At 36.5% G+C, this 16,320-nt stretch overlaps 3 protein-coding genes across 4 annotated transcripts in view; all 3 read left to right on the plus strand.

Annotated features, from left to right (window-relative positions):
• LOC149530601 (Transducin/WD40 repeat-like superfamily protein) overlaps positions 1 to 16,320 on the plus strand; it is a 190,479-nt gene that overhangs the window by 88,289 nt on the left and 85,870 nt on the right. The window contains exons 7-10 of the mRNA XM_089809563.1: positions 10,817 to 10,915; positions 11,119 to 11,235; positions 11,315 to 11,430; positions 11,522 to 11,621. Coding sequence (XP_089665689.1) covers positions 10,817 to 10,915; positions 11,119 to 11,235; positions 11,315 to 11,430; positions 11,522 to 11,621 — 432 coding nt within the window. The remainder of the gene's footprint in view (positions 1 to 10,816; positions 10,916 to 11,118; positions 11,236 to 11,314; positions 11,431 to 11,521; positions 11,622 to 16,320) is intronic.
• Positions 11,667 to 14,970, plus strand: LOC149530602 (uncharacterized). Of its 2 annotated transcripts, none has more exons than XM_089810834.1 (6): positions 11,667 to 12,747; positions 12,937 to 13,585; positions 13,708 to 13,940; positions 14,058 to 14,210; positions 14,296 to 14,696; positions 14,801 to 14,970. In XM_089810834.1, the coding sequence occupies exons 2-6, from the start codon at positions 12,969 to 12,971 to the stop codon at positions 14,966 to 14,968; spliced, it is 1,572 nt and encodes a 523-aa protein (XP_089666960.1). In that variant the 5' UTR covers positions 11,667 to 12,747; positions 12,937 to 12,968; the 3' UTR covers positions 14,969 to 14,970. The 2 variants fall into 2 exon arrangements, with proteins under 2 accessions (XP_089666960.1, XP_089666961.1); XM_089810835.1 differs by having other exon boundaries at positions 12,940 to 13,585.
• Positions 14,970 to 16,102, plus strand: LOC149530603 (uncharacterized). The gene is made up of 2 exons (XM_089810836.1): positions 14,970 to 15,206; positions 15,342 to 16,102. The coding sequence occupies exons 1-2, from the start codon at positions 15,173 to 15,175 to the stop codon at positions 15,923 to 15,925; spliced, it is 618 nt and encodes a 205-aa protein (XP_089666962.1). The 5' UTR covers positions 14,970 to 15,172; the 3' UTR covers positions 15,926 to 16,102.

A 16,320-nucleotide genomic window follows, 5' to 3' on the forward strand; every position in this document is an offset into this window, starting at 1 on the left:
CTCAGTGATAGAAGATGGATATATATATATATATATATATATATATATATATATATATATATATATATATATATATATATATATATATATATATGTTTAAGTTTCAAACAATAATTTCGATTTCTCATTGAACAATTAACATTCACTTGCTAGAGTCGAATTACTTTTATTAAATTTTCAAATGAATAAACATATGCTTAAGAACCTGTCTGCAACCTGCAGTATTCGCTTGCAAGACTTATGTTTGAATTCGCTGGTGCAGCTTCCAGCAAATATATGGCCCTCTCAAAAATTAAAAGACCACCCGCTAATGAAAAACAAACTCCCAATGAAGCTCCCGCTTGGAAGAACCAATTAGCAGACTAATTTGGAGTGTGACGGCTCACCCAACAATTCAGACATAGGTCATATGGCATGATCGATTCCCTTGTTGGCAGCGTATTGATGGCCCAGCTCCAAACACAAGTGTCACGCAATGATGGTCTTCCTTTAATGCCTCACGTGATCTTCAGTAGTCAAACAACGCTTTCCAATGCAGATGTAATTTGCTGATGTATGGGAAAACAACAACGAAAAGAAACAAAATAGTGCTCTCAGTTAAATCGATGAGTCCAGTTTATGCAGATCAATGACTGGAAAGAAACCTCTCCTTAGCCACAACAAACAGCAGTAGGAGAAATTGCCAGCAAAGATCATATCCACTATACTTCAGCAGTGGAATGAAAACACTTCTCGGCTACAATGATGAATAGTAGAGAAGTTGGGCAAACTTAGCTATACCTCAGCAACTAAATTGCAAAAGAATTTCCAAATCCTTATATATCAGCAAGGGCATATAGTTAAAAACCTAGGAAAAAGCCACAAAGGCACAAAATCAAATATATAATAAAGCGTGCTTTTCCCAATGAAATGAGCTCTCATTTATAACCTTCCGTTGGCCAAAGTTTCCTAAAAAATCCACTTCAGAAATTGTGGAAGTTTCTCAAAAGAACTCAACACTAGAAACTTTCCAACATATTTTTTTAGAAATATCTCTTAAAGTCATTATTATAATAATATAGACATTATTATAATAATGCAACTTAATAATAAATAAATAAATAAGAGCTCATGAAATTAATAACCATGTTTAATGCAGGTGACGACCAACTGTTGAAGCCACCCACTGCACTGCCAAAAACAACAACTGCCAAAAATAGACTTACTAAAAATAGTAAGCCCACAGCTGGGACCCCCAAAACACCTTGTTAGCTCACGGGGTCGCTATGATGAGCTAACTCCATCAACTTCGTAGACCTACCAAAAATGGGGACATTACATTTATCTTTGCATCAAGGGCCTATCTTTTCCAATAGTCAAAGTATTCCTTATGAGATTATTTTTTGCAACCATCTTCACCTTTTACCTCTCAATACAACCAAAGACATTTGAAATCACAATTTTTGAAAGTTGCTGGTATAGATACAAGATATGGGTATTGCTGGTATAACATTTTTTTCCTTGGGTGCTATATGTATCTATATGTATGTGTATATATATGTATATATGGTTATAGATGTATAAATGCACATATGTATATATACACAAAACAAATTACAAAATTTTAAGAAATATACAGTACCATAAAACAAAATACGTTTGATAGCATGATACTGCATCATTGATTAATGTCAAGAGCCAAAATGGTAGGGGTAATATTAAATGTCAATTGATAGTTCAGAATTTCAGTATCATGTAAAATGCCATATAATATGTATCAGCTGTTCTTCAGAATGCCACAATGAGAAAAGAGAGAGTGAAGACAGCAAAATGATCTTTGTGTTGGGGAAAATGATGCTTTAAGTGATTTTTATATGTTGAGGTGTTATGGCTGTGAGAGTGAATATCCACTTGAGATGAAATGCCATGATTTCTTGAGATTCACCTACTGATCTTTATATGGAGAGACATGCTGTTACATCTCAATTTTTGACCCAATTTAAAAATGTTCATACAGCCGTTGAGGTTCATGTGAAGTCAGTTGACAGTTAAAATTTGTTACAATCATGTGAATTGGTAAGATAGTTAATCGTTATAATTTCATATGAAGATGAAATGCTAGTTAACCGTTATGATGATATTTTAAAACTATTTTGAAAAGTTGATTATTTATCATGAATTCATGGGAATTGAAAAGGCGGTTAGCCGTTATGGTAATATGATTTAATTGTGGAGAATTTCCTTGTAGGGAGCACGTCAAAGGGGTGGAAGCATTGTCAGAAAAGAATTAGGCACAGGGGCACCACCATCACTGGGCAAATAGGTGTGAATCTTGAATCATTATGGCTAAGGGTAAATGACTAGGCAAGCAAGAGTATACGTTGGACAATACCATGAGCTACTTGGATAACATATAAAACATTTAAATATTTAAACATAACGAAATTTGTACCTTTAAATGGTTTATGTTGGTATTCTCATCATTTCATTTATATATATATATATATATATATATATATATATAAATGAACATAAGTATAAAAGTATTGTGCCACCATAGTATTAAATTATTCAAGCTCATCTCTATTATCATACACATATATAAATATGCATATATATTGAGAGGATATGAAGATAAAATAATCTCCCAAGTATTCATGTATATAGATATGCGTATCCTAATAGGTATAACCTTGGACACAAAAATAATATGATGACACCATTTGAAAATAATATATATATGTGCAAATATATATATATATATATATATATATATATATATATATATATATATATATATATATATATATAAAATTATAAATTATTCTTTCAATAAGGAGTTCTTCGAATTCTTTCTTTTATAATTAAAAGTCTCTATGGGAAACGATGAGTACACTTGGCATTTTCCTTCTTTTGAATTGGTGAACCAGAGGTCGATAATCTTCTTTTAACTACTATCAAGAGCCGCGGCTTCTATAGAGCCTTACATATTATTCTCATTTTATATAAGCTCGAGAGTATGTCTGGTAGCTAGGATCGATACTGTTGTTCTTCCCCATTCCTTCTCTTTTTTTTTCCCTTATTCTTACGGTTAATATTGGAGTGAAACCGAGCTGCTATTCCAGCTATAAAAGGTTCCGGCTATAAAAGGGTCTCAACATTTTGAAATCCGTTTTGGCAAATCAAACGTTTGAGAGCCGACCATTCAGAATTAATCAAGATCCATTCCTTCATTGATCAGGTTATGTGAATAGTTTTTCTATTCTTTATTTTGGTATATGTACTGCATCCGAAAATCTAGATGCAAAGTAGTTTCAAGGATTTTCAATGAGCAATGCTTGACTATGAAGTAAATTAAGTCTATCGAATAGTGCATTCCATCAAGCACACCAAGTTATCTAACCATGTTAAGTTTGAAACCAAATACATATGTCATGCTATGATTTCCTTCTTGAATCAACTTGTCTTTTAAATCTGAATTATAATCCTCTAAAATTTCTTAAGAGAAGTCCTTGAGTCTTAAGGACGACTTTATGCTAGTACTAAAATATTTTTTCTATTAGCTGAGTTTCAGCAAATGAATTGATATCCTCTATGAACAGACACCTAGGACTCACTCAACTGGTTGGCCAAGAGAGGGGGTGAAGAGGTGGAAAGAAAGTTCTGCAAAAACAAAGAACATGTTTCAAAATTGATATGATAATTTTATTTTTAAAGAACTATTCAATAAGCTTATGTTGGTCTAATATGTACCTTGTTGCCAAGTCGAGTGGTGGAATTAAGAACCAAAGTGCTCAGTGGTTGGCCAAGGTGTTCCATGCCTATTTCGGGTAGAGAGGGCCTTTCTCAAATGAGATTTGCGGGGATATTTTGAGGGTCCACAGTTGGGAGGTTAAGCCCCTGACAATGTTTCCCCTCTCCACAAGATGCCAAGACATGTAGCAGACAAAGATGAGTTATGCATTCAAACATTTGTTGGTAGCATGTATTTTACCTTGATGATGTTTATACAAATAGAAGATATGATGGATTGATTGGTATCATCGATTTAGTTATTTCCTTTAATGAAAGTATCTTTTCTCGTCAATGTAATTAGTAACCAGATAGATCGGTTGATCTTTCAACTGAATATGGAATATATCTATATGCAAGAGATAGGTTTATCTGATGGATTGTTATTTAGTCTTCCATTTATGTGAATAATGAATATGAGCATACCTTCTAACTGTATGTTGTTGCTATTAAAATAACCTTCATGTTTCTTTTTAATGCTCACTATTGTATCTTATTATATCTCTGTAAATATTAGAATGTTTCTAATATTTAGGTGTAGTCTAGAATAGAATGTTTCTATTCTATTTGACTCTCCTCTTTATATATATAAGATCAGTTTGATCTCTGATTAATTCATTCAAGTATTCCGCCATTTACATTTGTAACATGGTATCAGAGCTAGGGTTTAAACTCTCTGTGCAAATCGACTGAAAAATTGTGTCTTCAGCTACTGGTGTTCTTGGAAAATCGTGGATTTGTTTTCTGCCAATTTTCTTTCTTGGAAACCCGTGGCTTAGTCTGTAAATCACAAATCTGAAAGTCGGTTTTTCAAATCTGAAGGTTGTTTTTTCAAATCTGTTCACACCCAGATCTCAAAAAGTGGGATTTTTTGGTTTTTTTTCAAAAACGGGTCTATCCCTGTTGGATATTCTGCTTGCGTTTCAGCTGCTGGGTTTTGTTGTTTTTTTACCTACAAACATCATTTTTCTGCCTTTTTTGACCTCTTTGGTTGCCGACTGTTATTCTGCTCGAAACCCTAGTTTTTTGACTTCGGAAATTTTTTTTGATCACATATTCTTGGTGGGTTTTTTGAAATCTCAAATGGGTCTTCATCAGATTTTTGTGGGTGCCTCGTTTTTTGTGCCTCAATTTTCGAGCCAGCGGATCCGAATTCCGACAACATTTTATTTCTGAGTTTTTCGAGCTCTTTTCTAGGTACTCCAAATTTTTTGGGTCTTTCATTTTCTCACCTCGAAGTTTGTGCCATTTGAAATATTCACATATTATAAGCATCTGTATCAACAGCATCGGAAGTCGGACTCAATTAAACAGCAAGCCAATGCTGCCCAACATTCAGAGCAGAAAGAATCTATCTACCATGCCTTTATGGCTAGCATACCTGCAAATCACATGAAATCTTCTGCCTGGTACATCGATTCTGGTGCCTCTCGACATTTCACTCATAGGCGTGATTGGTTTGTTGAATTCACTCCCTATTGTGACTCAGTAATCTTTGGACGCGGCGAAGAATACAATATTGTCGGCAAGGGCAATGTTCAGAATTAGTTTGGAGGAAGAAAACTCATGTTTCTCAATGTATGTTATGTTCCTGGCATGAAACATAATCTTTTGTCTGTTAGTCAAATTATGAAGCACTCTCCTCAGTTGGATGTCGATTTTAGTGGAAATAAGTGTTCGATTATTGATTGTGCTTCTCGCACTACCCTTGCTTTCGGTCTTGAGGATCATGGTATTTATAGGCTTGTAGATTCAAGCGATTCCCTTGAGCATGCCTTCATCGCTGAATCATCCGCTCTCAGCAGTCTCTGGCATTGGCGATATGGTCATCTGAACATTCAATATCTAGCACAACTTGCTCGGGATAATTTAGTCCATGGCCTACCTAATATTCAGACCCAGAACCATTGCGTTTGCGGAGCTTGCCAAGCAGGGAAGCAACATAGGACACCATTTAAGAATAGTGAATCATGGCAGGCATACAGAGTACTCCAGCTAGTCCATGCTGATGTATGTGGTCCTATGAATACTCCTATTACTTGGAACAGGTATTTTTTACTCTTTATGGATGATTTCAGTCGCAAAATGTGGGTATATTTTCTTAAGCAAAAATTAGATGCCTTTCTTGTATTTCAGCAATTTAAAGCTCTAGTAGAAAAAGAGTCTGGTTCCTCCATCCGTACTCTTAGGACCGATAATGGGGGGGAATTCTGTTCTTCTGCTTTCTCTGCCTTCTGTACTACTCATGGCATTAGACTTCAGTTCACCACACCTCACACCCCTCAACAAAATGGTGTTGTAGAGCGTTGAAACCGTACCATCACAGAAATGGCTAGAGCTATGCTAGAACATAGAAATGTTCCCAGAAAATATTGGGCAAAAGCAGTATCCACAGTTGTCTACCTTCTTAACTGGTCACCCACCCTTGCAGTTAATCATAAGACTCCTGAGGAAGCCTGGTCTGGTCGCAAACCTAGGATCAACCATTTGAAAGTTTTTGGCTCTCTGGCATATGTATGGATTCCTGATGCCAAATGCACTAAGTTGGATTCCAAAAGCCAGAAACTTATGTTTACAGGATACAGTCACACACATAAGGCTTACAGACTGATTGATGTAAATATTGATCGTTTAATCTTTAGTCGTGATGTGTTTGATGAGGAATTTGGACCATTTCCGCTCTCTGACTCCCCACCACATTCCGAGATTCAGTCTTCAGCAATCTCTGACTTGGGTTCTTCTATTTTATATGAGTCATCTGATGCTACTGATACACCACCTCAGTCACTTCCAGATAATATAACTCCTGCTCTTGCTTCTCATCCAGCTATTCCGACAGCATCTGATATTGGCTCCTCGACTCTTCGGCCAAAATGGTGGGCTCAAACGATTAGTGATCTTCGTCCTGATGAACTCATTGAGGGTAGAACCTCCAAAAATAAGAGCCTTCAGCACAATATAGTTAATATAGCTCTTATGGCCAACATCCATAGTATCCTTGAGCCCCAGATATATGCAGAGGCCAAAGGAATTCCAGAATGGGAACAAGCAATGGATGCTGAGCTTCAGAGTCTTCAAAAGAACCACACTTGGGTTCTTTCAGATCTCCCTCTTGGGAAGAAACCCATTAGCTGTAAATGGGTCTATAAGGTCAAGTACCATGCAAATGGTACCTTGGACAAATACAAAGCCAGACTTGTTGCTCGAGGATTCACCCAACGCGAAGGCATTGATTATGAGGAGACATTTGCACCGACAGCCAAGATGAGCACTATTCGCATTCTTCTTGCAATTGCAGCTCAGTATGGTTGGAAAGTTCATCAGATGGATGTGAAGAGCGCCTTTCTCAATGGTGAATTATAGGAAGAAGTCTACATGACGCAGCCCCCAGGTTTTAAGGTTGCTGGTTCAGAACACAAAGTATGTAGACTCCAGAAGGCCCTCTATGGTTTTAAACAGGCCCCTAGGGCTTGGTACATAAAGATTGATCATTACTTGGTTGCTCAAGGATTTCAACGTAGTCCGTTAGACAGTAATCTGTATATTAAACACTCTGGTAATGATATTCTTTTTCTTGTTGTCTGTGTGGATGATTTGATCATTACTGGAAATTCAGAACATTTGATTTCAGAAATCAAATAGGATCTATGCAGAACTTTTGATATGACAGATCTCGGATTGCTTCATTATTGTTTAGGTATTGAGGTTTGGCAGACTGACAACAGTATTTTTTTGTCTCAGTCCAAGTATGCCAGAAGTTTGCTTGATAGGTTTCGAATGAAGGATTGCAAATCTGCCTCCACTCCTATGGAGATGGTCTGAAATTGTCCGCACAATCTGTTTCTCCTCCTATAGATGAAACACTCTTCAGGCAGCTAGTAGGTAGTCTCATCTACCTTACTACTACTAGACTTGATCTCAGTTTTGCAGTCAGCTACATCTCACGGTTCATGAAAAACCCCAAGACTGATCATTGGATCGCAACGAAATGTGTGTTACGCTATGTACATGGTACTTCAGATTATGGTCTTCTTTACACAAGGAGTACTACTCTTCAACTCAGTGGATTCACTGATTCCGATTGGGTCGGCTCAGTTGATGACAAGAAATCTACTTTTGGCTATGTGTTTAGTATCGGATCTGCAGCAGTTACTTGGACCAGTAAGAAGCAATAGGCACATGCACTCTCCTCTACAGAAGCAGAATATAGAGGAGTTGTCAAGGCAGCTTGTGAAGCAGTTTGGCTCCGACAGATGCTTGTAGATATGCATGTTTGTCAAGCAGGTCCGACTTCTTTGTTTTCAGACAATCAGGGCGTTCTCAAACTTGCCAAGAACCTAGTGTTTCATGAATGTACCAAGCACATAGAGCTTCATTGCCATTACATCCGACAATTAGTAGAAGATGGATCTATTCAGTTACACTATGTTCCTACCTCAGAGCAATCAGTAGATATTTTCACAAAACCCCTTGGTCCTGACAAGTTTGTTAAATTCAGGGGATCTATTGGTGTAGTAAATAGATTGAGCATTAAGGGGGGGGGGTATTAAAATAACCTTCATGTTTCTTTTTAATGCTCACTATTGTATCTTATTATATCTCTGTAAATATTAGAATGTTTCTAATATTTAGGTGTAGTCTAGAATAGAATGTTTCTATTCTATTTGACTCTCCTCTTTGTATATATAGATCAGTTTGATCTCTGATTAATTCATTCAAGTATTCTACCATTTACATTTGTAACAGTTGCCATAGTTAGCAATAGAAAGAAAAAGAATGATACAGTAATATTTGATGCCCTAAATGATGTAGTGGTATTTGACGCCCTAAATGATACAGTGGTATTTGATGCCATAAATGATATAGTGGTATTTGATACCCTAGATGATATAGTGGTATTTGTCATTATGATAAAGTGGTATAGCTATTTGTTCCTTAAGCAGTATTTATGGACTAACTTGGGATTTGCAAAAGCATCCCTAGACGGATTTCAGTTTTGAATTCTACGGTATGTAGATTTTAAGTTCCTTGTTAAATTCATTGATGGTGTCTTCAATTGTTAGTTATGAAATTTTTGGTTAACTGATTGTAACTGCCTTCTCATGCACATGAATGTGAATTAGTACTGTATTTCATTGAGATGTTAGTTGATAAGTAAGGCTTGGAAAAAGTGGTTGTTACACATGCGAAGAGACACGTGTTTGAAAATGTTAAAAGACATGCACCATGCAAAGAGACATGTCTTTGGAAATATGAAAAGACATGCAACATGGAAAGAGACATGCTTTTGGAAATATGAAGAGACTCGCATTTGGAAAGTGAAGAGACTTTTGGTTATGGTATAAAGAATCTGTCAATTCATGATATGTATGATTGCTTTGTGTGATGAGAGTAGTATTTAGTTAAAAGCATTGTACTCAGACCTCTATTATTTAATAAAAGAGATATATTTTTGGTGTGGCTGGGTTTCTCTCCTCAAGTTGAAGGGTTTCCCAGGATAAGTTGTGTCTTTCTGTGTACTATTGTTTCTTTCCCAGTATTTTACTGCTTATTTTTTTCCTGGTTTAACACGCTAACATGCTATCGTAGCTAGGTTTAAGAAAGATGTATAACCAGATTCTTTCTTGCAGCATTATTCAGGCTCCTTATGTTTATGGCTCTTTTAGAGAATGCAGTTTATCTTTAAGGTTATATTCATGATAAGTGCAAGGTCAGGAAAAAATATTATACCAGAAGAGAGAGCGAGGGATGTGGTCTGCATGTGATAGGAAAGGAACCACAATTGCTGCTGTTTGCAAATGGTTTTTTTTTTTGCATTCTGGTTTGGACTGCATTTTGTATTCTGATTTGGTCTGCATGTCTGGGGAGATTATCTAGTTGATTCAAACAATGCATTGTTTGGGTTGGAATGAATGTTTGCTTTAAGGGAAGTGGGATAGATGGAAAACTAAATCTCAAATTGCCTTCAGATTTGAATTTAGAAAATTGATTCCAATAAAATGCCAGACTATGGCCAAATACTCCTTGTTTTGCCACATTAAGTGGTTACAGAGACCGAAAATCAAGATCTAAGGGGTTTTAAAACCAAGGATGTGTATAATGTCGGATTAATTCCAAGATCCTACATTGTTGAAAAAAAAAAATGTACATGTCTTCAGTAGACTATGCACTTGAGACTAAGAGATATTTGGTGGATTTCTGTAAGGAACTCAAGATTAAGGAACCCATAAACCCACTATATTCAATACGGCCAAAAAGGATGGATATGCTATGTTGATTGATATAGGGGGTAAAAGCTCCTTATCCATTGAGTTGTAACAAACCATTCATTCACTTAGTCCTAATAAGTCATAGGGTCATAAAAGAGCTCATTACATTGACATCAATCAAATACAGTGGGCATGATAAGAGAGTTTCATTGTAGTATAGAATCAGAATAAATATTACTTTAAAGAATTCAGAGTCTAATGTTCTACTGTATTTCATTCAGTTTCCTTGTGTTTTAGTTTTTTTCATAAGAGTATCAGGAATTTAGGCTGGAGGACTGTTTTCAGGTACCTTTCTCAGCTGAAGAAGAAATCTTAGCGTTTGTCTGACATAGTGATCATTATTGCAGGATAGTAAAATGCAAATAACAATAATTGCAGCATTTGGATCATTGTTAAAAAAGTGCAAATTTTCAGGAACTTAATTTTCCTGTATCAGATTAGTGTTGTAGTTTGCATGCGGCCTGTATATTTAATGAGATTAAAAATGTCATCAGATTTTAACTACATTCATATTAAATAGTTCCATGGTTTGATTGTTATCTGTGTCAAATGAAAATAAAAGGGACAGTTATTCCAGAAATATCTCTCAAGTGATTTCCAGTGAAAACTGTGGTTAATAATATAGATGATGTTTGTGTTTCTAGTAGAAACAATATCTTTATCTTTATTTTTCTAGTTTTTTCCCTATTGTTATATAAACTGATATCTGGATTTGTGTGCTGAGGCCGATTTTTGTTTTTACTATATTGTTGACTCTCAATTAAATGTCTGAACAGTCACTTTTAGTTTCTGGTGGAAGCGATGGATTACTTGTTCTCTGGAGTGCAGATCACATACAGGATTCACGTGAGATTGCACCCAAGCTTAGTCTGAAGGTAGCATTAATTTTGTGTCCCAGCTAAAATTAAGTACATGTTGATATGAAACATTGCCATACAAGACTCATGCTTTGGGATTTGACTAGCCCAGTACCCAAAAACTCCATGGTTGTCAGATAATAATGTCATTGATCATTCATCTTAGATGCATGTAAGACTCTACCATGAAAATTTTGATTCGTAATATATCAATTCTGTAGGCACATGATGGAGGTGTTTTGGCTATTGAACTTTTAAGAGTTTTGGGGAAGGCTTCACAACTACTTACCATTGGTGCAGACAAGACTCTCGCTATTTGGGATACACTATCATTTAAGGTGAAAAATAAATTTACTTTTTTGCAGCTGTGAAGTGTTCTATGGTGTGAAATATGTTAATCTCTTGCTTGTTTTGCAGGAGATCAAGCGTATTAAGCCAGTTGCAAAGCTCACTTGCCACAGTGTTTCATCTTGGTGTCATCCTCGTGCTCCAAATCTTGATATTTTAACATGTGTTAAAGACTCTCATATATGGTACTGATGTATTTGATCTAAAAGACATACTATTTAGCATGTTTGTCTGGCATACTGTATTTTATCTAATATGGAAAAATGATTCGTTCAGGGCCATTGAAAATCCAACACTTGCAACAATAACACGGCCACTCTGTGACTTATCTTCTCAAGTGCCCATGGGCCTTCTTGCTCCAAACAAGAAATTAAAGGTTCTGTTTATTGCTTTTGACAAAGTTGTCAATTATTGCATTGTTCTTTCATGAGAGAATTTGTTTTTTTAATCTTGATATTAAAAAGTTATATTAATTCATGGTGGAAAGCCAAATTTTGTGTAATACATAGGGTAGAGCAGAGCTGTCATTTGCCTAATCTAATACAGCAGCATATTTGAAACCAAAAAATAGCATGGACTACATTTTCATTTCAATATCTAAGATAGAAACAGAAATACTGTTTTTCTCAAAGTTAAACTTTAGTTCTTAATTTGGGAAGTGGTACAGCTAGGACTAAAAGAAGTGAGTTATTAGTTAACTGGAATTGCTATAGCTGTGATGGTAGCCATCATGAGTAATCTAGTATATTGTTTCTCTAGTGTATAGAGTTGAAACCCTTATAACTTACTTTCGAGTGAGTGTTTCTTTGACTTGGGCGTAATCTTGCACTTAATAATGATGCATTTCATCCCAGGAACATTTGACATATTAGAAGCCTTAAATTTTAACTTCAGAACGAAAGAAACTATATTATTATCCACATATGGCCAAAAGAGGTTAATGGAACTAGAGTAGATCCAATGACGTTAGAGATGTAATAGCATAAAAAGGCGCTGTGTTATTTTTTTGATTATAAAGTAACTAAACACTAAGAACCAGAGTAACGAGAATCGCCATAAAATCGCCTGAATCGGCGATTAGATTCAGCAATGGCGATTTTTTTGGAGTCGGAAATCGCCATTGCCGATTTCTTCAAGTGAATCGCCTGAATCGCCGATTCAGGCGATTCAGGCAAAAAATCGCATGAATCGCCTGGAAAAATCGGCAGGAATCGCTTGCGGCCAATAAAGTATAGAGTTGTAAAATTTTAAAAAATTGCTTGGTTTTTTTACTTTGTTTTTGACCATTTCTCTTTGTTATAACCCTAAAGGGCCTTCTATTTATTTAACATGAGTAGAAGAGAGGAAAAGTGAGAGAGAAGAAGAGAAAAGAAAAGCCATAGGTTTCTAACCGGCAAGAAGAAAGAGCACAAAAGAGATCAGCAATCCATTTGGGGAGGCCATCAATTGCATTGGGAGCATTAGGGAGCCAATCTCAACACTCCTCAACTCATTTGCAAGAGGTAAGTGCTCTTTTTTTTTTTGCATGTTAGTGTATTATGCATTTTTTGTTAAATTTTTATAGTTTTCAAGATTTTTAGTTTAGATCTTGAATGTTCTTTATTTTTACTAAGTTGCAAACTAGGGTTTGTTGTTTTGTAGCTTTTATTAGCTTCAAACTTTGATATTTTACATATAAATTTTTATTGCAGCAGCCTTTGCTTTCATTTTTTGCAAATTCGCAATGGGTAGAAAAGATGAATGTTGGAAATATAACGAAGAGTTTCCTGGAAGAACCAAATATCAAACAAAATGTATTTTTTGTAAAGAAAAAATAACTTCTGGGGGTATTTATAGATTGAAATACCACATTGCTGCTATACCTGGACACGATGTTACAATTTGCACTCACCAAACTCCTGAGGCAAAACGCACTTGCTTAATGGCATTAGAAAAAATTGAAAAAGACAAAGCCAATAGGAAAATGCAACTTGAAGGGTTAAGGGGTATTGGCTCCCATGTTCCCGCATCCGCATCTGCAGCCGCATCCACATCTGCATCTGCATCAGCTTCTGCATCTGTAGGTTGTGTTGGAGAGGGTTCTTCTAGGCCTCCTTTTTATCCTAGTTCTTCTGCTTGTGCTAGTGCTAGTCGGTCACATACTGAGACAGAGTCTCACACCAACCTATTGCAGCCTAGAGTGCGAAAAAACAGAATGGATAGTTACTTTGTGCCCCGCACTACTCCTGGTTCCCAACCCACGCTTGAGGGCATGGGTTTGAACAAGGAAATTCATGATGCTGCCAGAAAGGAGATATGCAAATTTTGGTACTTTTGCAACATTTCATTTATTGCAGCCAGGTAATTGATTCTTTTTTCGTTGTTTTCTTTAAAGTTAAAATTAAAAGTAAAAGTAAAACTTTAATTATATTTACTTGTTTTATAATTTGAGTCTTTGACATCTAAATTTTTATTTGTGACAGGGCTCCTTATTGGCAGAACATGATAGACGCGGTTGCTATTTGTGGTCCGGGGTTTAAAGCCCCAACTGAGGCTGAGTTGAGCGAATACCTCTTGGATGAGATGGTAGAGGACATGAGGGCTGAGCTCGAGGAGAACCGAAAGGAGTGGATTGCAAAGGGTTGCACCATCATGACTGATGGTTGGACAGATAGGAGGAATAGAACACTCCTCAATTTTCTTGTATCCTGTGGAGGTAATTGATCATTCTACTTTCTTACATACATAATTGTAAATTTTGATTTGTTGAATGCTAATTTGTTGATGATCCATTTAATTTTAATATTCTAATTCGTTGTTTTGTTACTTGTAGGATATACCATGTTCATCAAATCCATTGATGCTTCCGCACATGTAAAAAATGCCACATACTTATGTGAGGCTATTGAGGAAGTCATAGCAGAGGTGGGAGAACAAAATGTGATCCAGGTGGTGACGGATAATGCAGCAAGTTATGTTGCTGCAGGTAAACTTTTAACTTTTCAAGTTTTGAAAATAAATTTATTTGAATTTTGAAATTTGAATTTCTAATTGACTTAAAATTGTTGTAGGTAAACTTTTGATGGAGAGGCACCCCACCATATTTTGGTCCCCTTGTGCGGCACATTGCATTGACCTCATGTTGGAGGAAATTGGCAAACTTGAGTTTGTCAAGTCATGTGTGGAAAGGGCAAAATACATATGCAAATTCATTTATAATCATTCATTTGTCCTTAGCACAATGAGGAAGTACACAGAAGGCAAAGAGTTAGCTCGCCCAGGTATCACGAGGTTTGCCTCGAATTTCATCACCTTGCAGTCCTTGTTGACATCAAGGGATGAATTGAGGAGCATGTTTGTTGGGCGGGAGTGGATTTCCTCTTCCTATGCTACGACCACTGTAGGGATAGATGTGGCGGATTGCATATTTGATGAGGATGGTTTTTGGAAACCCGCTAGAGAAATCCTGCAGGTAAATTTATTGCAATTTAACATTTAGTATTTTACTTTTACTTTAAGTTATATTATTTTATATTTAAGTTTTGACTCAAGTTTTTTGTTTTACTTTATATGTAGGTCACTGAGCCCCTTGTAGCTTTGCTACGAACTGCTGATGGGGAGAAGCCCTCTATGGGCTACATTTATGATAGCATGGATAGGGCCAAGGAGGCCATCAGAGCCCAATATGCAGGAGTGCAGGAGAGGTATGGCCCTATTTGGGACATCATCGATAGGAGATGGTAGAATCAGCTCCATCGACCCATCCATGCAGCAGCTTACTTTCTGAATCCGGCATATCGTTTCCGTCCTGAGTTCAAGGCGGATGCGGAGGTTCTCACTGGCTTATATACAGTGATTCAGAGGTTGAGTAGCGATGAAGATAGCGCTGCTGCGATTGTTGAGCTAGACCAGTTCAACAATAAAGAGGGGCCACTTTTCTCTAGCAGGATGGCCATAAATGCTCAGACAACACTACAGCCAGGTAAAAATTAAATAATATATTCAATGTTCATGAATCTAGATTCTAATCTTAAAGTTGATTATGTAATTTTAGAGTTAACTTGTAATTTGTAAATGAGACTAATTGTTTCTATTTTCAAATTTTCCCTTATTGCAGATAGATGGTGGCAAATGTTTGGGGCCACAACCCCAAAACTTCAAAAAATTGCCATTCGTATTCTGAGTCAGCCAAGCAGCGCTTCTGGATGTGAGCGCAGTTGGTCCATGTTCGAGCACATCCATTCGAAGAGGAGAAACAGATTGACAGTGCAGAAGTTGAATGATATTGTCTTTGTTCATTACAACCTCCGTCTTAGGATCAGACAGATTTTGGGCACTGAATCCTCTCCGATCATTCTAGAGGAGATTGATCTAGAATCAGAGTGGCTCACAGAGGTTGTGGATCCAGTCTTCATTGAGGAAGACCGTGTGTGGGTTGACCAGGTGGATATAGAGGTTGAGGTAGCTAGAGCACGTTCTTCAGGCATTGGTAGACGCACACGTGCACGCACAGGCACAAGCCCTAGCGACGTTCATGAGCCCATCTTACATGCGGGAGATATGGCTCGGCAGTCCTCTAGGACCTACATTAGACGCCTTGCTACTAGGCAGACTGGATACTCAGAGGCTGAGGCTGAGGCTGCAGCCGAGCTTCAGGATGATGTTGAGGATGATGATGATGACTATGAGTCTGAGGCTTGAGCTGGAGCCTTGTTTTTATATTTTGTTTACAGATATTGATACTGAATCATTGATAGACATATGTTTCAAACTTTCATGGATCTTCATCTTAGATTCTTACATACATTTATGATTTGATGTCTTATGGATCATCTTACATACATTCTATGATTTAAATCATTGTGATCATTTGATTTCTATTTACTTCAGCTAGCCTACAATTTACATTTTAGATAACATAGTTACATATGTGATGGATTTTATGTTCCATGTTTATGTATGTTAAGTTTTAACTTCTATTTGATGATGTTATAGTGTGTTTAAGTTATATTCAATAAAGGGTGCATGAAATAAGTTTTAAATTGTTAAAATCTTTAAATTTAAAGGGTTTTTTCAAATTTGCCGATTCATCGCCG

This window comes from Cupressus sempervirens, chromosome 11 (assembly GCF_028749045.1).
Source record: "Cupressus sempervirens isolate cs-2001-9-10 chromosome 11, ASM2874904v1, whole genome shotgun sequence".
NCBI classification, from domain to species: domain Eukaryota; kingdom Viridiplantae; phylum Streptophyta; class Pinopsida; order Cupressales; family Cupressaceae; genus Cupressus; species Cupressus sempervirens.

Excerpts from the sequence above, each read along its gene's own strand:
- LOC149530602 (XM_089810834.1), top strand. The coding sequence starts at position 12,969 with ATGGGTAGAAAAGATGAATGTTGGAAATATAACGAAGAGTTTCCTGGA. Across the intron at positions 13,941-14,057 it reads TTTTCTTGTATCCTGTGGAG|GATATACCATGTTCATCAAA; the intron begins GTAATTGATCAT and ends TGTTACTTGTAG. Across the intron at positions 14,211-14,295 it reads AGCAAGTTATGTTGCTGCAG|GTAAACTTTTGATGGAGAGG; the intron begins GTAAACTTTTAA and ends AAATTGTTGTAG.
- LOC149530603 (XM_089810836.1), top strand. The coding sequence starts at position 15,173 with ATGGCCATAAATGCTCAGACAACACTACAGCCAG. Across the intron at positions 15,207-15,341 it reads TCAGACAACACTACAGCCAG|ATAGATGGTGGCAAATGTTT; the intron begins GTAAAAATTAAA and ends CCCTTATTGCAG.